Source organism: Protomyctophum bolini, assembly GCF_963924005.1.
Source record: "Protomyctophum bolini genome assembly, chromosome: 11".
NCBI lineage: Eukaryota > Metazoa > Chordata > Actinopteri > Myctophiformes > Myctophidae > Protomyctophum > Protomyctophum bolini.
In genome coordinates this window covers 15,912,518-15,934,089 of record NC_137872.1, presented here as the reverse complement: position 1 = coordinate 15,934,089, position 21,572 = coordinate 15,912,518, and the positions used below count along the sequence as shown (strand labels likewise).

At 45.6% G+C, this 21,572-nt stretch overlaps 1 protein-coding gene across 1 annotated transcript in view; it reads right to left on the bottom strand.

Annotated features, from left to right (window-relative positions):
• The window catches only part of LOC308323308 (voltage-dependent T-type calcium channel subunit alpha-1I-like), a gene marked incomplete at its 3' end in the record, with an annotated part of 202,182 nt that overhangs the window by 13,105 nt on the left and 167,505 nt on the right, over window positions 1-21,572 (bottom strand). The window contains exons 31-35 of the mRNA XM_080775029.1: window positions 20,055-20,125; window positions 15,672-15,750; window positions 13,840-13,961; window positions 9,140-9,640; window positions 2,019-2,168 (exon numbers count right to left, since the gene is read on the bottom strand). Of these exons, the coding sequence (XP_080631155.1) occupies window positions 2,019-2,168; window positions 9,140-9,640; window positions 13,840-13,961; window positions 15,672-15,750; window positions 20,055-20,125 (923 nt within the window). The remainder of the gene's footprint in view (window positions 1-2,018; window positions 2,169-9,139; window positions 9,641-13,839; window positions 13,962-15,671; window positions 15,751-20,054; window positions 20,126-21,572) is intronic.

Genomic DNA, 21,572 nt, shown 5'->3' with positions numbered 1-21,572 from the left:
GGTAAAAACAAATACCGGTATGTAGAATAAAAATGTTCAAACTATTTGTGTTAGAACCCAACTTGATCTTAGCCTCAATGTGGCCATGTCAAATCTGCCCATGTCCTCATAGGACCGTTACTCGCTCCCTCCCCTTCCAAACATACTGGAGACAGACAGACAGGAGGGGATCCAATTAAGGAGATTGAGTGTGATTTATAAATTATATTCCCAAGTACCTCTTGTCTACCTGCACAGAGATCACATTGCACACATCTCCCACACGAGGTGAGAGATTCAGCTGTCTCAAAATGATAAGCACACATGCGCGCGCACACACACACACACACACACACACACACACACACACACACACACACACACACACACACACACACACACACACACACACACACACACACACACACACACACACACACACACACACACACACACGCACACGCACGCACGCACACGCACACACGCACAGCGTTGAAGGACAGAGGCAGTGGAGAGTCAGCAACATGGGGCGGGATACAATAAATCATCAGGGTTAACTAGAAAAGAAGGATGGATGGATGGATGGATGGATGGATGGATGGATGGATGGATGGATGGTGGAGAAAGTACTCAAATATAGTTTGAGTGAAGAAAATACATGTGGTACAAATAAGTGGTTACCATATGCTTTGTAATAATAATAAATACAATCTAGAAAGTAACTATAGCAACTATACTAAACTAAATGCAGTGGATTCAAACTTCAGTAAAATGTTTGGATCCGAGATGTAGTGGAGTAGAAGTAAAAGTATTTGAAATTGGAAATACTCAAGTAAAGTACACCTCAAGTACAGTATAAGTAAATGTATTCGGTTACTTTTCACCACTGGTGGATGGATGAGAGGTATAGAGACAGAGAGAGAGCAAACATGTAAAAGAGGAGGGTGGGGGGTGTAGAACAGATTGATGCTTTGACAGCTTCTGCAGGCATAACAGGCAGAAAGGAGTGACAGGTGAGGAGGTTCAGAGTCCAGTTATTGCTTTTTTTCCGAGGTGACCCGCTGCACTTTATCATTGTGATGGACAAGTGTGTGTGTGTGTGTGTGTGTGTGTGTGTGTGTGTGTGTGTGCCTATTTGCTCATTCTCCCAGCTAGCTACTACTTTGTTTGTGCACAAGTTTCTGTAACATGTGTATGTGTTTGTGTACTGCATGTTTTACCTTGGGGGTTCTCGACATAGCGAACACTTGGAGATCGGACTGCACACGCTTGTTGGAGAGAGTGAGCGCGTGGCATGCATATCAGGAGTGCTTGCAGGAGGACACTCCATGCGCGTGCATGCAACAGGACTCATTCACCTCGCCATCTGCCACGGTACTGACCACTGACCGCAGCCGCAATATGGCAGCACAAAGGCTTTTAGACGTGTCGTCACTGTCGGACGGAAATCTTGTATGTCCAAAATCGTTACTTTCCAGAAAATAAAAAAACACTTAACAGAAGCACTGTCACTTAAAAAAAAAAAAAAAAAAAACGCCGATCTAAAAGCGCGATGAGACACGCTGCGAGCTTGTAGATCGGCAATTCTTTTCTACTTTTGTTTGACACTGTAGTATGACAAAGTAAATACTGTATGGAGATACGTGGTTTCCACCCGACATCGACGGTATACAGTACATACAGTACATTAACAGTATTATCACCATCACCGTTGTTAGTTCAAGCTGTCTTGCATGATTAGAGGACGCATGCAAATACAAGCTCCTATTCATCCTATGAGTTACCAGTAATTCAACTCTGAGAGTGTACAAAATGTGACCAAATTAACCTGTGCACCCTTAGAGTTAACACCCAGGAGGATATGCATGCATTTCCATGTGTCAAGTAAGTCTGCAAGTCTGTACAAGATGCATGCGTGCACGTTTGCTCATTTCACTGTGTGTGTGTGTGTGTGTGTGTGTGTGTGTGTGTGTGTGTGTGTGTGTGTGTGTGTGTGTGTGTGTGTGTGTGTGTGCGCGTGCGTGCGTGCATGCCCGTACCTCTTGCGGGTGGCCCTTGCAGTCCTTGCAGAGGGGTGGAGGGGAGGAGTAGTGGTGAAAGACAGAGCCGGACAGGTTGTCGATCATTAGCATTTCTCCTTCCAGAGAGTCACTGATCAGTAGAGACACGCTGTCCAGCCACTGGCTCTCCTGGAACATACGTATAAACATACACACACACGCATACACCCGCACGCGTACACACACCACATACACACACAACAGGGTGCAGGCGGGCAGAACCAAGTGTGGCACGCCGGCGCATACACATGCACATGCGAAAGGCATGCGAGGACAAGAGAAGAAAAACACGCAGGGGAGAACGCACACACCGCCACTGTTAATAACGCAAACGCGCGCACACACACACACGCGCGGAAACTGCACGTATATGCACGCACACTCCCATGTTCACGCATAGTCATACACTCACCACACACACACACACACACACACACACACACACACACACACACACACACACACACACACACACACACACACACAAGCCCAATCTCACACGTTTCACTTTGCACTAGCTTGCATTTGTACAAGTTGACTACAAAGCGGTAACATTCTTGAAACAGCCAATCACACCTCTGACCTCTAACCACCTCTGAGAAACAGCCAATCACACCTCTAACCACCTCTGAGATGCTCTTCTTTCTGTCCTGATCTTCAAAGTAAGCAACACAAATTTATAAGCTAAACAGCGTGCTAGTGATTCCCAACCAAAATGCGATTAACTGAGATGCATCATGGAAGGAGCGCTTGTTTCACAAATGTATACACTCTCAGAGTTAAACTAACAGTGATTTTACAATATACTGTAAATTGGGGGTCCCAGAGATAGAAATGCCATTAAATGGAGGTCCATAGCCTAATGCATGTCAAACTGGGCGGTCCTTGAAATTAAACAGGTTGAGAACAACTGCTAGAGTCATAAAAGTCTTATCTTATGGAGGTCCCTGGCATATCTTTTCAAATGGGGGTCCGCGGGGTGATACTGTAAGTGTCAGGGGGTTGTGAACCACTGGACCATATTTATAGGTTATCCCCCTGAGGGCAACTCGGTTGGGAATACAGCTCACACACACCCTCTAACGTCATATTGGGTCCTCAGTCTCCTTCTGTGGAGGTTATATTATATCCTTAGTTCTACGTCCGATTACACAATCATACACTGCAAAATGCTATATTCATTTAACTCATGAGCGTGAACAAACGGAACCATATGGACCAGTTACATTTGTTCACTCTCATAGTTACAAATTTATACATTAACACTTTTTACTGTGTATGGAACTAATGGAAGTGTTGAGCACTGCAATTACATTTGATACATAGCCTCAATTATACCGTTCAATACACAGTGGAAACAATTAAGACTAAAACATTAGGTTGAGTGCCACTGCCACGGCTGTTTCGAAGCAATTTAGATTGAATCAGATTTTTATTTCCTTTTTTATGATCCCTGCTTGCTCCGATCTAATCTGCCAAATTGTTTTCCTTGGAAATTTACACACATTTAATTGTCACATGGCTGGCTCTTGAATGAAAATGTGTTTCTTATAGTAGTCTGCACTACATTTCACAAAGGAGTGTAGTGCTAAATTCCTGTTAAACCAGGTCACACACATCCATTTTTATACCCAGACCACTCAATTTAGAGCTGTTACGCAAACAAACACACCAGGTATGACACAAATGCATACACGCACACATGCTTTATCCAGCTGATGATTGCTCAGATGGCCATGATGAAGCGTGGAAGATGGTTACTGTCTTGCTCAGGGACCTTCTGATTACCTTCTACTCACTCAGCTATGGCTGCCCCACCACACATTAATGGCTTCTATAAATACAAGTACTCTATTCGCGTGGATAGCACCGGCCACTCTTATACACGAACACACGAACACACCACGCACGCAGGCAGGCACATACAGAACTCAGCCAGTCCACATGCAACGTTGTATGGGCTGGGTGGCTAGTATTGAAACATTGTTTGATTGACTGCGGTGGCCAATATGCAATGCAAAGTCTTCAGGGAACAGAGACAGCTGAAATTAATTAGCTGCTATATCGTATAGTCGTATACTCCTTTCTACTTGCTCCTTTGTCTCCTTTTCGTCCCTCATTTTCCTTCTATAGAAACTCTGCCATTCCCTCAGTAACACATTTTCACCACATGGTAAAATGTTGAGTGTTCTTTATGTGTCACATCCGTACCTTTATGTGTCCGTTTTGTTATGTTTGTAGTCTAAAACTGGATATTTCACTTTGCAGTACAAATCTTATGTAGTACATTTACGCAGTGCACTTTGAAAAACAATTCTTTCATTTTGAGTTATTATTATAAATCGTCCCCTTGAGATTACAGTTTTCATCTCTGCTGCACAAATTAGCAAAAGATAATTCTTCATTCTCATATTCTGTGCTTATGTTTAAATTTCTTTCAGTGGAACTTCAATTAAAGCTACACAAAGCTATCTAAAAAACTACTATAGGCTACATGTGTATATGTTGTAAATGACTCACCCTGACTCATTTTGTTGTTGTATTACAACAGCTTTGACAGTTTCAATTCAAATGATTAACCACTGCTAAAACCTCTTTCTACCACACCAAAATCCAATCCTGCACTTCTAACCCCAGGAAGCTCTTCTCCACTTTCTCCTCCCTCCTTAAACCCCCTCCCCCCACTCAACCTGCATCCCTCACTGCTGAGGTTTTTGTCAACTACTTCGAGAAGAAGGTTGATGATATCAGCAGCTCCTTTCCTCCCCTCCCACATAAAGTGGCATCTGACTCAACCAACACTAACCCCAACATACCATGCATGTCCTCCTTCTCTCCTCTTTCCCCAGACGAGGTTCTACAACTAGTGACATCCTCTAGACCTACCACCTGTCCTCTTGACCCTGTCCCGTCTCCAATCTTCCAGACCATCACACCTGATCTGCTCCCCTTCATCACCTCCATCATCAACACCTCAGTAACCTCAGGCTGCGTCCCATCTGCCCTCAAGTCAGCCAGAGTAACACCACTCCTCAAGAAACCAACTCTTGACCCCTCAGATGTCAAGAACTACAGACCGGTATCACTCCTTTCATTTATTTCTAAAACCATTAGAACGTGTTGTCTCCAACCAGCTCTCTCTCCATCTCTCACAGCACAACCTGCTGGATCCCAACCAGTCCGGATTTAAGAAGGCCCACTCCACAGAAACTGCCCTGCTGGCAGTCACAGAAGCACTACATGCTGCCCAAGCTGCTTCCCACTCTGCAGTACTGATCCTCCTAGACCTATCGGCAGCATTTGACACAGTGAACCACCAGCTGCTCCTAGACACCCTAGCGGATCTAGGCATCGGTGGAACGGCACTAAAGTGGTTCTCTTCCTACCTCACCGACCGGACCTACCAGGTTTCCTGGAAAGGCCTGTTATCATCCCCCCGAACCCTCCAAACTGGGGTCCCACAGGGATCGGTTCTTGGTCCCCTCCTTTTCTCACTGTACACTAAATCCCTTGGCACTATCATCTCTGCTCACAATATATCCTATCACTGCTACGCCGATGACACACAACTGTTTCTATCCTTCCCCCCCTCTGCCACTCAGGTGGAAGAGCGCATCACAGCATGCCTGGCTGACATCTCACAGTGGATGTCCTCCAACCACCTCAAACTGAACCCAGACAAGACTGAGCTTCTCTTCTTCCCAGCTAAGTCCTGCCCTATGCGGGAGCTAACTATCTCCATAGACAACGCCCTGGTAACGTCTGTCCCAACAGCCAGGAATCTTGGTGTTGTCCTGGACAGTCAGCTCTCGTTCAAAACTCACATCACAGCTGTCACTCGATCCTGTAGGTTCACACTCTATAACATACGACGAATTAGACCATTCCTCACCCAAGAATCAGCCCAGCTCCTAATCCAGACAACAGTCTTGTCAAAACTTGACTATTGTAACTCCCTCCTTACTGGCCTACCAGCATGTGCACTTAAGCCTCTCCAGCTGATCCAAAATGCTGCAGCTCGCTTGGTCTTCAACCAGCCAAAATTCTCACATGTCTCCCCCCTGCTCCGCTCCCTCCACTGGCTCCCGGTCGCTGCCCGCACAGAATACAAAACTCTGATGCTGGCATTCAAAGCAACCAAAGGTATGGCTCCCCCATATCTTGCAAGTATGATCGAACCCTACAAACCCTCCCGCTCACTCAGATCAGCCAACGCAGGGAAGCTGGAAGTACCCTCACTAAAAACGCCGGGACAACGCTCCACACGTCCCAAACTCTTCTCCCTTCTGGCTCCAAAACTGTGGAATGCACTTCCCATTGCAGTCAGAACTGCAGCATCACTCCCAATCTTCCGCCGTAGTCTGAAAACCCACCTTTTCAGACTCCATCATGGCCCATAGCACTTACCCCACCCCCTTAGATAGCAATTCTGTAGACTTAGATAGCATTTGATACAGACATTTGATACAGACTTAGATAGCAATTCTGTAGACTTAGATAGCATTTGATACAGACTTATAGCATGTTATGTAGACAGCATAAGTGCATTGTATGTAGTCATAGCACGTCATAGTACAATTGTGTAGCATAGTAGTATAGATGTATAGCTTATATGTATAGTTTCATTATAGATATTCCACTGTTACTTTCTTAGCTACGCATGTTTCATGATAAATGTCTTTATGTGATGTATTCCCATGCTTTTTGTTCTTGCTTAATGTAAGTCGCTCTGGATTAAGAGCGTCTGCTAAATGCCTAAATTGAAATTGAAATTGAAATGATTACCTCTGGCTATGATGTGCTATCAGATAGTACACATGAACAAGCTCCTTCCAAATACTATGATGTGCAATCAGATAGTACACATGAACAAGCTCCTTCCAAATACTATGATGTGCAATCAGATAGTACACATGAACAAGCTCCTTCCAAATACTATGATGTGCAATCAGATAGTACACATGAACAAGCTCCTTCCAAATACTATGATGTGCTATCAGATAGTACACATGAACAAGCTCCTTCCAAATACTATGATGTGCAATCAGATAGTACACATGAACAAGCTCCTTCCAAATACTATGATGTACTATCAGATAGTACACATGAACAAGCTCCTTCCAAATACTATGATGTGCTAGTATCAAGCTCCTTCCAAATACACACTAGCATGCATACATACATACAGTATGTGTAGAGCAGCACACTCTCACAACACAAAACACTAGGAGCTGCCAACAAATTGCGTTAATCCTCCAGGTCCCCCTAGCACCAGAGAGAGAGAGAGAGAGAGAGAGAGAGAGAGAGAGAGAGAGAGAGAGAGAGAGAGAGAGAGAGAGAGAGAGAGAGAGAGAGAGAGAGAGAGAGATGGGGAGAGGGAGAGAGAGAGAGAGATGGGGAGAGGGAGGGGGAGATAGAGAGAGAGAGAGAGAGAGAGAGAGAGAGAGAGAGAGAGAGAGAGAGAGAGAGAGAGAGAGATGGGGAGAGGGAGGGGGAGGGGGAGATAGAAAGAGGAGAGAGAGGGGGGGTAGAGAGAGAGAGAGAGAGGGGTAGAGAGAGAGAGAGAGAGAGAGAGGATGGGGAGAGGGAGGGGAGAGAGAGAGAGAGAGAGAGAGAGGGGGGTAGAGAGAGAGAGAGCGATGGGGAGAGGGAGGGGGGAGAGAGAGAGAGACGAGAGAGAGAGAGAGAGAGAGAGAGAGAGAGAGCAACTGGTCTGTATTACGTAAGTTCTTTTGTCAGTCAACACAGCAGGCTATAAATGGCTCCATACAGCCAAGTTTAGCTTCCCAAAGGTAGACGGCATCGTGGCAGGTGCAGGGCGATGACTCATCTTTCAGTGTGTGTGTGTGTGTGTGTGTGTGTGTGTGTGTGTGTGTGTGTGTGCTCTCATCCTATCATTAGGAATTTCATTACTAATAATAAAAAAGGTTGAGAAATAGTGTGTGTGTGAGCGCGCACACACACACACACACACACACACACACACACACACACATGTGCGTGTGTGGCTGGGGGCATGCGTAGCTGAAATAGTAGCTAGCTCTGGGAATGTAATATGCACGTTTACTCACATAGTCCCATGGGTGTAACGAAAGGTTAATACGTCTTAAATAGGAAAATAAACGGCTTAATTGAAAAAGGTGATTACACTGAGTCGTGTTTTCATGTCCACCAGGGTTACCATGGCTACAGAGAGAGCGCTGGAAACAAGGGAGCTGAGTTTGAACAAGAAGATCAGGCATGGAAGTGTGCGACTCACCTAGAAGAAGAAATTACAGCACGTCATGCTGTAATTAGTGTGACACAAACTCACAACGCATCGGGCGTTTTTTAATTTGTTTTGAAAGTGAAAGTGTGTCTCGTGCGTTTTATGAATACTGAACCAATGAAAATCATTAACATATTAGTTAACAAATAACTACTTTGGAACACAGCTTATTTTTCCCCCCTGAAAAGTAATGGTTTTGCCCGACAGCGACGTCATGTGGTGAGACGTATTCAACTTGCTGCAGTGATTACTGCTATTTGCTATTGGCGCTTTCTTGTAAAACTGCTGCCATTACTTTCAACTTTTTTTGCCAAGCCTTTCTTTCTGTTCTTTTCTGAATTTGTATATGCATAATTATCTAAGCTCGCATGACCTTTCCTTGCCTCTTCATAAAGGCTGCATAAGCAACATAAAAGGCGTGAATTATCAAAGAACTGTCCATCAAATGCACAATGAACGCAATAAAACAATGATACATTAATCTCTCTCTCTCTCTCTCTCATGTCAGAGCCATTTACACTATGAAGTATCCCTCCATTGTTATCCTCTATAGCATTTTCTTTGTCTTGAACACCACTTTCTTCTGCATGAGCTAAAGCTTGATACACTGGAGCAAGCTCACAGGAAGGCGCGCACGCTCACGCGCGCACACACACACACACACACAAACACACACACACACACACACACGCACACGCACACGCACACGCACACACAGTCCCTACCCTCGTGGTGCTGCATGCAGCCATCTCACTTAAACACGCACGCACGCACGCACGCACACACTTGCGCACGCACGCACACCCACCCACACCCACAGCTCCACGCTCACCTGTGCAGGGGAGTACATCTTGCGGCTGGAGGAGTTGCTGGCGCTGAGCGGGCCCGGCGGGTGCATGGTGGCCACATGGTGGTGGTGCGTCTTCTGCCCCGCCTCTCCTCCTCCCTTCTTCTCTCCCGCGCCTCCGCCTCCGCCCACCTTCTCCTTCTCCTTCCTCGGCGCCGGCCGTCCGCCGGCTCCTCCGGTGCCTCCCTTGGTCTCAGGCGGCGGCCCCGAAGCCCCCCCACCCCCGCAGCCGGGGGCGCCCATGCAGCAGAGGGTGCCCTGGGCCAGCTCCAGCTCAATCTCGGCGTCCATCTCCGCCTCCTCTTTGGCCTCCTTGTTGGAGTCGTCCAGGTGCTTCATCAGCACGGCCACCACCACGTTGATGAGCACGAACTGGGCGGTGAGCACGAAGGAGACAAAGTACAGTGGCGAGATGAACTGCAGGCTGGGGTTGCAGGCGTAGTCCACGTCCAGGCCGTTGTCCGGCGGGCACTCCCGCAACGTGTCCTATAGCGGGGGATATAGGTAGGAGGGTGGTTGTTGTGGGAGAGGGGTGGACGGCAGACACTCAAAAAGTGACCAAAATGTCTTGTAAATCCGGACAGTTTTCTGAAAAATGTATCAGTGGTTAAGACATTTTGTTGGGGACCCCCTCAAAGACGCCTGGAGAGCAGTGATTCTGTACCTATTTCATTTCGAGACCACCTTTCTTGCATACAATGTCTACATTTATTTGAAGGAATAGGCTGTGCAGTATAGTGTGGTACTGTACATTATGTAGCCTACTTCAGAGCACAGTGCCCTTCTGGTTTGCTGCTGCTCTGTCTCGCCATGCAGCAGCAAAGTTGAACTTTTCTCACCTTTGACACCTTTTTGTTTGCTCGACCTCCTACTGCCGTGGAGAAAGGGCAAGTTGCTCCGTTCCATAGACATACCTACCTACTGTACCATTCTGCATTAGAGCTGTATTGTAGAGAACAGCCTTACACCGTGACACCTACTGCACATGAATTTAACTCTGAGAGTGTACAAAAGATGACTGAATTGTCGGGAAGGAGCATGCAAAACAAGTCGGCATCTGGTCTTGATGTCACCGAAGTGTGTGCCTTATACCACAGACCACACTTACTGCATATCATTACAGCGATAAGCACATTTATCCCTACAATGGAAGAGATTTTACCCCACAGTCTCTGGAGGAACAGGAATATACTTGTCAACGAGACACTGCACTGAATTGTCTCTCTCCCGCGACACAATGCAATTCTGTCTTCAGCAAAGCATTTATTTTGTGGTTTTCGCCTCTGGTTAACATTTGCACAGCAGAGTTCATTCTGAGCTTAACCAAAGTGACAAGTGCTTTCTGGGGGAAGCAGACTATCTATCTCGCCCTGGCTGTGACCACACAAAACAACGTAAGCCCTCTGAGCCGCAGCCACGCTCTTATTTGCCTAATTTGACGTGACATTTACACACTGCGCTCCTTCTCACACAGTTCCTCTCGTACTATTCTTCCTCTTTTTCCCTCCCTCCTTTTTGCCAAATCTTGCAACTTCTCCCAACCCACTCAGTCACTCTTTTCTTCATGCCATTTTCTTTACAAATTGTCCCCTTAGAGAACAGAGAGCGTAACAAACCAACATGCCCCCCTTCCTCAATTGCCCTCCCATGCAGTTCCTCATTAAAAACCATAGGAACATAAGCATAACCTCCACCCATGCTGATTTCTTTCGCGCAGGCTTTCTGCACTCACATGATTCCTTCTCATTCCCTCTCATCAGCGTGCGACTGGTCCCCCACTCGCCCGCTCCCTTGCAGTGCTTTGCCCAGTTTTCACCGCACAGGTGGTAATTTGACAGTGAAATGACAACGCTCTCCGCCCGAGAGGTACCATCTGTGGCCGCGGCTAGCCCGCTCTGCAGTCCACCCCTATACCTCCCCACCTCTTCCATTGTGTGCTTAATTGTCTGCCCTGTCACACTCCACCATATTACCCAATACCATCGCAGCATGCCCGGGAGTGGAGTGGAGTGGACGACTGCTGGCAGAAGTGACGAGATACCAGGTGTGCGTGTGTACTCGGAACTGCATGGAATTTCACGTGTGTGTGTGTGTGTGTGTGGTGTTGTCAAGGAATTTCGAGGTGAAACATTTAAGAAGTACCTTAGGGTAGCTGTAAAACACAGCTGTGTTTTACTGTGTTTCTTCTCTCTTGTTATAGCCTTGATTACCTGATGTAAATCCTTATTGCCTTAGACTTCCCGTGAGGGGGCTAGGGGTTGGACTTAAGAAAGTGTATATGAAGACTCTGTTTTTACATGTTCAGTGTGACACATACTATGGATTTCCAATACATCTCAACTGTGGATACATTGAATGTAAGTTACCGGTATGTGATCACCAATTGATGGTATACCTCAATAATAATGACTCAATCCTTGAAACGCTTCTCTTGCCTCAATTAATTGTCTTTTTCTCTTTACTGACTGAGTTCCCATAACAGATTGCATGGACAGTGTGTGTGTGTGTGTGTGTGTGTGTGTGTGTGTGCGTGCGCGCGCGCACACACACACACACACACACACACACACACACACACTTGCGCACGTGCTCCATCTACAAAGGCAGGATCCTATTGCTGAGCCAGCACTTTCCTGCGATCGTTAAATATGGCTGGAACTGTAGACTGATGGATAGCCGGAAGATGATGGACAGCGAGGAAGATGATGGACAGCGAGGAAGATGATGGACAGCGAGGAAGAGGGTGAATAGGTTAAAGGTTAGAGTCCTACTATTAGTCACATACATTGCTATATGCGAGATTTGTTCTCCGCATTTGACCCATACATCTCTTGGAGCCGTGCCACGCTCTGGAATAATTCGTAGCTGATCTAACCCCCCAATGCAACCCTTGATGCTGAGTGCCAAGCAGGGAGTCACTGGGTCCCATTTTGTCGGTCCTTGATATGACCCGGCCGGGGATCAAACCCCAACCTCCCAGTTTCAGGGCGGACACTCTAACCACAAGGCCACTGAGCTGGTTAATAGAGAAGATGATGAATATAGCCAGGAAGAGGATGTATAGAAGGGACTGATTTCATTTCAAGTACACAGCTAATTCTTGTTCTCCCACCTCTTGTCTCATGGTCCATCCATCTGTGTTTTTAAATTGAGCAAATGGTACAGTACCATTCGCACACTGTGTACTGTGCATGGATTCTGTGAAGGCTATACTTCCTGTTCTATAAACAAGCAGGGGACCTTTATGGTTTGGTGTCTCTAGGCTACTTCCATTTTCCTCTTTGAAATAAATAATTTGGTTTCATTGTCTCCGCCAGTGTGTGTGTGTGTGTGTGTGTGTGTGTGTGTGTGTGTGTGTGTGTGTGTGTGTGTGTGTGTGTGTGTGTGTGTCCATCCGTCTGTGAACAACTAATCTCCAAGACAAAGTTTTCAAGAGTGGCTCGCTTTGAACAAAATGCCTCAAATCATGAGTCCAATTGCTGTGCAAGGCAGAGGACGAAATGCCACCCTTTTCACATTGGTCTATAGTCCCACAAATCAACATTATTGTGCAATAACTTCATCTACATTAATCCCTGAACTTCAACAGATTTCACTCACCTCTATAGTGAATTAATTCCAAACATTGCTGGCCCACAATAACGTTTTCTAGTTCTACAGTATACTGTATGTTGAAACATTCACATATTTATCTCGTCTATATACTTTGTCTTATATGACAAATGGTGAAAACAGCCAATGACATGTCCCAAAATATTGATGCCAGGGATAATGTGCTTAACAGTGTGTCAGGGTTGTACTTCCAGGTCCTATTTCACATTCTTTCTAATCAATTTTAGAAGCTTCAGGGCAGGCGTACATTTGATTCACAGATCAATTGATTAACAAAGACGCCTGCCACCTTAATGTGTTTGTGCGCCAAGCAACAATAGCTCTCTCTTTAAAAATCCATGACAATGACATCTTGCACTTTATGATCGGTCAATGATGTCAAAGCAAGACTCCTCAGACCAAATTCATTCAATATGCATCATACTGTAATGTGATTGAACTTGCACAGTTCAATCAATATTTGTAAACATGAACAACTGTCTGGAGACTAAAATCCAGAAAACCAAGGCTCTAATCTGTGTACTTTGTGGGGAGGATTTATTGACAGTGATTGAGACTTTACGGACTTCCAACTTGACTTAACAGTCAATAAAGCTTTCTTTTATTGTGCTTCCAACAACTGTCAACTGGAAACGTGTACATAATGCTCACCCTGGGTGCTTAAACGACTCCACAGAGTCAGACTCATGAATCTGTGGCACTCTTTGCTTGCAGCTTTGAGCGAGTGTTGTTCATGCAAATTAATGTAGATTTAACAGCAGCTCGTGTGAATATCTCATGCAGCTAAAGCTCCAATCTGTTACTATGTGGACCATGGAGTCAGGTTACATAACAGCCATTATTATTGTATATCTATCACATCCCGTGGGGGAAATTCAGTTCAGGGGAAGGGACCAGCCAGGGGTTAAGTGTCATTCTCAGGGACACATAGACATTCGCCTATTGCAGCGGTTTGGTCCTGAGACCCCCAGGTGTCCTTGAGGAGGCTCCAGGGGGTCCCCCAGCAAAATTACTTATTAATAATAGCATCAAAATCTGTTTAACCACTGTGTTTGTAACTGATGTAATGGTACCTTCATGATGCCGTTCCAGTTGTCACCAGTGGAGACTTGGAACAAAGTAAGGAAGGCCATGCCAAAGTTCTCAAAAGTGGCGTGACGACTCATACCCTCACACGGATAGTCTGCGTTACACACTGAGGAGGAGAGAACAAAGAGTCTGTGTTATACATTGATGAGGACACATGGAACAAATGGATTAGTATTAGCATTGTTTAACTCAGTGTTTCCTGGGTCGGGAGTCAGGACCCATTTGTGGATGTAATAAACCTTCTTCCTTGATAAAGCCATATTTGGCACTAATCCTTCTCGTCTTCCGAGATGTATTACTGCTAGCCACATCTAGAGAAAGCGAGGGATTTTATTTTAGATTATCGCGTCACACTTTGTTGTGGACGTTTTAGAAGGAAGAAGTTCGTTTTTATCAATCGAAGGATTCTGTTTAACTCTGACCGAAGGAAAGCCGAAACAAAGAAAGTGTTGATGGAACGGAAGAGATATGTGAGAGGGTGAAGTAAGAAGATTAAGCTATCTCAGTGTCATGACCATAGCATGCTAGCATGTGCAAAAGTCGTTATCTGATTAATCACATAAGTGGGAAATCATATGCATTTGAAATTAGGAATGACGTACAGTACTGTAGTTTGGCGGTATCCCAGGGATAGGATCTATTCTCAGAAAAAGGTTTAAGTTTAATACTGAGATCAAATGGTCATTGTTAAAGGCAACATAAGGCTAGAGTCACCAATCTGTGCTGTAGCCTAGGGACAGTGTTTCTTTTCTTTTTTTTAAGAGCGTATCCCTTACAAATGTATGCAAAACTGATTATAAAGACAAATATGCCCTCGGGATATAAAGATTATAATGATTATTGATAGGACGTTTTGTGTGAAGGCAAACAAGCTTCAGTTCCAAACTTGTTTTGAAAACTAATGGAAACATTTGTATTCATAAATTATCCCAGAACAGATTTTGGTTAAAAATAAACTATTTAAAAAAAAAAATTAGTCAACTAAATGAAGTCTCTCACATGTGTATGAAAATGACATCCTGCTGCACATATTTCTATGTTCATTAAAACTCTGAACTCTGACTGGGGAAGGAGTCTGGGAAATAGTCTAATGATCATTATAACAATGTGAAACAAAATATTTAAAAAAAGAAGGGAAAAGTTATATTCGTGGACAATCATTTTTGATGTGGTGTCATTGAAAAAAGGAAAAACTCCCGCACACAAAATGCAGTCGAAAAAGTTTTAATGGGAAATCACAACGTTTCCTGTTCAAACCTTTTCAACTGCATTTGAAGACAGTGTGCGGGAGTTTATTTATTCAACATTATTATTATCAGGCCATCGTTTGGTCTTGATGGACACACGTGTCGCCTTTATGTGTGCAAGAGTCTTGCGTTTTATTGATGTGCTGTCATTAAAATTAATGTTTGGCATATGGCACACTGACTATCTAAAAAATAAAACCATGACACTGTTTCACAAAGGTTGCAGACCCCCTAGATTAGTGTCAGATACTAAAAACAAATGTGTCAAGTGGGGGTCCACCATGGCTTAAAAATGTAAGCCTTCAATAATGAGGGAGTGGGAGCTAGGGGGGGGGAGGGGTCCTTGAAATGGAAAAGGTTTGAAAATCAATGATATAGTGCAGTGGTTCCCAAACGTTTGAGCCTGTGACCCAAAAGACCACTTTGATGTCTCTCAGGGACCCAAACTAGTGAACATAGCCGATCTACAAGCTCACAAGGCGATTTTTCTTAGATTTCTTCTTATAATTTAATTTGTTTTGAATTCATGTCTGTGATTTTTTTATTGTAGAGTGAGTCACATCACTCACCCAACTCTCCAAAGAGCTCCACTCCCAAGGCGGCGTAGATGAAGAACAGCAGCATGAATAGCAGGCCCAGGTTACCCACCTGTAGCGTGCACACACACACACACACACACACACACACACACACAGACAAAACTGCCTATAACAGCCAAAACAGAGCAGTATTTTGCAAGTTACGTGGCTTTGTTCTTTGCCATGCCAGCTATTATTAGGCCACGCAGTCATATTTTGCAAAGAAATTAAGTTGTTATAATATTTAGTATAGTATATAGTATTTAGTATATTGAAATAAGTCCAGATGCATGCCAACCCTGCAGATAACTCACTGAAGTCCAAAACACGTGTATGCACGTGCATACATAGTGCATACATAGTGCATACTGTAACCTATATTTGATGTTGTGGCACTCCTCCAAACCACAGCTAAAAGGTGATCGTGTCGCACAGTAAACATTCAAGACAAGTATTAATGTATTTTTTAGAGACAAAGTCCCCCTAGCCAAGTGATCAATGTCACACGCTGGCGCTGCGCCGTCATCGCTCCGCTGGGAATAGTAAAAGGCATTGTTTTCCTCCAAGAACCAAACATGTTACTATAATTGTCCTTGTCCAAAAGAGAGCTTTAACTCTGTCAGATTATAATGCAGGGAGAACTAGGGATTTCCTCCATGGACATCAGAGACAGTGTGGATAATGCACGAGGAGAAGAAAGAGACTTCACACGAGTCAATCTGTGTTAAGCAGACACTTGTTTGAGGCTCTTGTTTGCTCCACTGCAGGCTGGAACAGCAATATAACAATACTTGTTCTTGGGAGAATTTGGGAAGAGAGCGTTGGATGAAGCAGAAGACAGTAATGCTAATCTGGAAGGATAGAGCGCTGTGGAAACATGAGCCAAGTCAAGCTGTTAGCTATAGACGCACATGGGATTTCAGTCCAATAAATGTTTTTCGGATACAAAAAGAAAATAGTCAAAATGTATCACTTGTCACTTGCGAGGATAAGTAAAATGAGCAGCAAGAAATTAGTCAGTCGCAGCAGTACAGGGCTACGTAGGCTAGTAAAGGCAAAAATCCAGGTTATAGGCCTGTATGAATCCACTTAGGGGAGAGAGTTGGAGGCACTTCAGTAGAAAGTACTTACATGTTGAACTTGGTATTACCTTTAATAACTTTAGTCACTACTCAGTAGAGCTTTAAGCAGGCAGCTTTAAATGAAGTAAGCAGATGTATAGACACAAAGAAACTAGATCGACGTGACCCAAATGGATGAAGCCTGTATCATTCAATTAATTGTATACTATTAGTGTAAGCCGGGACATAGACATGAGGTTGGTGCATTTGGCAGAGGAAAACACACCCACAAAAACATATAAATAAATAACCAGAATTGCCGAGCAAAGGATAAACGAGGACAATCACTAATGAAGTTTTTTTCCCACCAATTAAAGACGACATTCCCACATCTGCCGTGGGACGAGGCTTATCAACCAATCCCCCGATAGGAGAGAGAGAACAAGATCAGTCGTGGACTTTAGTGTGGATGTTAAGCGCTACAGCTGGGGCTGTTAAAGTTAGCCAACAGCGTGCAGCAGCCATTACACCACAGTGGGGGGTGGAGGCCGGTGGCTTTGGCTCACTGCATCTTATGTGACCCCCTTATGTGGCCCCTGGAATGGATTTCTGCTGAGATCAGTCAAGGAGCTATTAAGCTCACCTCCCATTTGGTACAAGCATATGGATCTCTGTCCTTCCCTCGCCCTCTCTTGCCGCGTTCACCGGCTACAGAGCACAGGAGTCAACAATCCTAAATCTCACATCATGAAACGGATTGTCATTAGTCCCGGTCCTTGATTATGATTGTCTGGCCGTGTTCAAAGCGGTCGTGAATGGCTCTGTAAATACGCACCTGTGACCACATTACATCACTATTATATGGCAAACAAGAGCGTCACGTTTGGTTGTCAGTTTTGATTTACAAAAACCTTTTTTATTTAACAACACTTTTGTTCATTTCACAATTACAATGGCTAAACACTATGTTTTTGTGTCTTTTGCTTCCATGCAGTTACTGGAGACTCACGTCATGACTATGGGTGAACCCATGCTGTGCAATGCCCTGTCTGAGGAGTTGACGCTATAGCAAAGTCATACTGTAGCGTTGTCTTTTAAATTACATCTGAAAACATATACTTGTCTACAAAATATATAATAATGACCTTCCTATAGACGATAGAATTTCTTCTATCGTCCACATTATTTCCTCGAACACTTAATTTGTCTTATTTTGTTTTGATTTCACCATTTAATTTTATCCATACACTTAATGTAAAGTATGGAAAAATGGGCATACACAAGTAAAGTAAACTTTCCACCACCGGGCCTTGTTTGTGCAGAAAACGGTTTTAATTTGGAGGTACGTTTCATTCTCATGCTTGGTAACAGTTTTAGCAAAGCAATAAGCCACATGAGGCCATATTATGGTGTACAGTGTCGCCTCTCGTGCACAGAGTAAATTATGCTTTTATGTAGCAGTATACGTATGTACTGTATGAGAGAAACCGTCCCTTTGTTTCATTGCTGTGCTGATGCCTTTGTTGAAATGTCAATATCCCCATCAATAGCTCCGCATCGGGTAATGAGGTAGCATTGGCAGCATGCCATTTCATTTGCACAGTGATAAATTGCAAGACCTCGCCTCGAGTATACTGTCTAGCGCTTTGTTAAGTTTTTCTCTCTCTCTCCCTCGCCACCATGCAGGGCCGGATTTAACCTCCCAAGGGCCCCCCGGCCTAGACAAATATCAGGGCCCCCCTGGGCTGCACGGCCCGTTAAAAAAATGGGGTAGTTTGTTTTAATTTTGCTGTAATTTTGGGGTATGTGTGTGTGTGTGTGGGGGGGTTATTTCTCCCAAATATACTGTATATAAGTATACTGTATGTTTGCTCACCAGCACACATACACACTCAAACACGTGTGTATACTGTACGCACACACATGGGCAGACCTTCTGGACCTGTTTAATTAGCTCTGGTTTTAATTACCTCCCAGGGACCCTTGGGCCCAATGTTAATGAGGGGGGGATCAATGGAAGAGAAAGATGAGAAATCTGTTTTTCCTCACCTCTTCACCCTCTCTCACCACACCACACTTGTTTTATGTCTATGGTCAGTTGTGGACAGTTCCCCGACCTTTTCGGATCTTGAAGGCGCTCGCTGCCCACCCATCTGACCACTTAAGATGAGTGTGCATCAGATGGGTGGGCCGCATGCGGCGTCAAGAGAATGTTTATTGTAATGATTGATCAATCAAACGACTGTGTCCTTGGGCTTGGATCAATGGAGCGAACGTAGTGTACTTGAAAGATTCTACGTATCACAATGACAACTCATTTTTCAAGGTTTTAAAGGGAAAAAAACACAGTTTTGTTGTACATTATTTTCTTTATATTAATGCTACTAGAGCGGTGCCCATTGGAGCCTCTACAGCGGTGGCCGTTGGGCACTGGCCTACTTGGAACGATGCAAGTTGGAAATGCATGGCCCTCCCAGATATTATGTCTGTGTACCTTTTATGCTCATATATGGAGTTCTTTGTCAGGAATGCCCAAATATGTAGTCTAAGCAGACGTCAGAATGATGTCAGAACAAGCCAGCTCCATACAGTATGGACACTGCATGGGCACTGGGCAGGGGCCCTGTCCAGAGCCCAGGCAGGGGCCCTGTCCAGAGCCCAGGCAGGGGCCCTGTCCAGAGCCCAGGCAGAGGCCCTGTCCAGAGCCCAGGCAGGGGCCCTGTCCAGAGCCCGGGGCAGGGGCCCTGTCCAGAGCCCGGGCCCTGTCCAGAGCCCAGGCAGGGGCCCTGTCCAGAGCCCGGGCCCTGTCCAGAGCCCAGGCAGGGGCCCTGTCCAGAGCCCGGGCCCTGTCCAGAGCCCAGGCAGGGGCCCTGTCCAGAGCCCGGGCAGAGGCCCTGTCCAGAGCCCAGGCAGAGGCCCTGTCCAGAGCCCAGGCAGGGGCCCTGTCCAGAGCCCAGGCAGGGGCCCTGTCCAGAGCCCGGGCAGGGGCCCTGTCCAGAGCCCGGGCAGAGGCCCTGTCCAGAGCCCAGGCAGGGCCCTGTCCAGAGCCCAGGCAGGGCCCTGTCCAGAGCCCGGGCAGGGGCCCTGTCCAGAGCCCGGGCAGAGGCCCTGTCCAGAGCCCGGGCAGGGGCCCTGTCCAGAGCCCGGGCAGAGGCCCTGTCCAGAGCCCGGGCAGAGGCCCTGTCCAGAGCCCGGGCAGAGGCCTTTTTGGGGTGGTTCTGGACAACCGTGGGTCCGACCCAACTCCACACCGTGTGTGTGTGTGTGTGTGTGTGTGTGTGTGTGTGTGTGTGTGTGTGTGTGTGTGTGTTACCTGCGGAAGGGCTTGGACCACCGTATCCAGGAGGGCTCTCATTCCCGTAGCCATCTTCAGTAGCTTCAATACTGTGGGTATCACACACACACACCCATGTACATACACACACACACACACACACACACGCACGTACACACACACACACACACACAGGGGGATGAAAGAAAGAGAGATGTAAATGTGGCCATTTGAGGGAACTTCCCTCTGGTTCAATTACAGCCTAAATGGAAGACATCAAGCTCTGCGAAAAGGTCAGTTCTAAATTTACACGCAGTGTGACACAGGTGAACACGTGCGCACGCGCACGCACGCGCACGCACACGCACACGCACACGCACACACACACACACACACACACACACACACACACACACACACACACACACACACACACACACACACACACACACACACACACACACACACACCAGGCCATTGGTTCTCAACCTTTCCCGGATCAGGGCCCAAAGCATCCAACGTGCTGAGTGGGTCGCATGCATTTTCAGACTAAAGGTCATTACACACTGGCGAATTAGCGACGCGATGCGAATAAGCGATCTAAAAATGCGAAATATTGCATGTTGCAGTTCGCCTGCGAAAACACCAGAGCGAACAAATAAAGAGCGAAAACGGTCGCATTTTCGCACATTCGCCACTGATGTGGAAGTTTGCATGGACTTCAATTGTTTTTTTTTAAATGCGAATTATTCGCACGAATATATCGCGTCGCCAATTTGCCAGTGTGTAATGACCTTTAATGATCAATCAAATGAATGTGTTCCACCTTGGAACACATTATATGTAGCAAAGTGTTAGTTCATACAGGGACATGTTAGTCTGAATGCCTCAGGTGTGATCAGTGTCAGTCAGCTGATTGTATCAATCAGCTTATAGCTTCCTATTCCATATTCACATCTCAGCTGATCATTATGTCACACTTCCATACTCCATGGCAATTACCCCTCATTCCCTCAACAAGACGGTCCGTTTAATTACGGCACTGCTTCTGTTGGCAAAGCTTTCCTCCACCTGTGCTTGCCTGTATCGCGCACCTGCTTTTTTCACCTTCGTAACATTGCCAAACTAAGATCAGTTGTTTCACACCCGGAGTTAGAAACTATTATTCATGCATTTGTGTCATCACGTCTTGATTACTGTAATTCTCTGTTTACCTGTCTGTCTAAAACCGCATTAGGTCGCCTACAACTGGTTCAGAATACAGCTGCTAGGTTGCTGACCAGGTCCAGGAGATCCTGTCATATAACACCCGTCCTTGCCTCCCTACACTGGCTCCCAGTTAATTACAGAATACATTTTAAGACTCTAGTCATTACACAACGAGCACTCCATGGCCAGGCACCTCCTTATCTCTCTGACCTGCTCCAGCCGTATGTGCCCAGCAGGGCACTGAGATCCACATCACAGGCTTTGCTGGTTGTTCCTCAGACAAAGCGGAAAACCAAAGGCGATCGAGCCTTTGCAGGTTTTGCCCCTAGGCTATGGAATGAGCTTCCA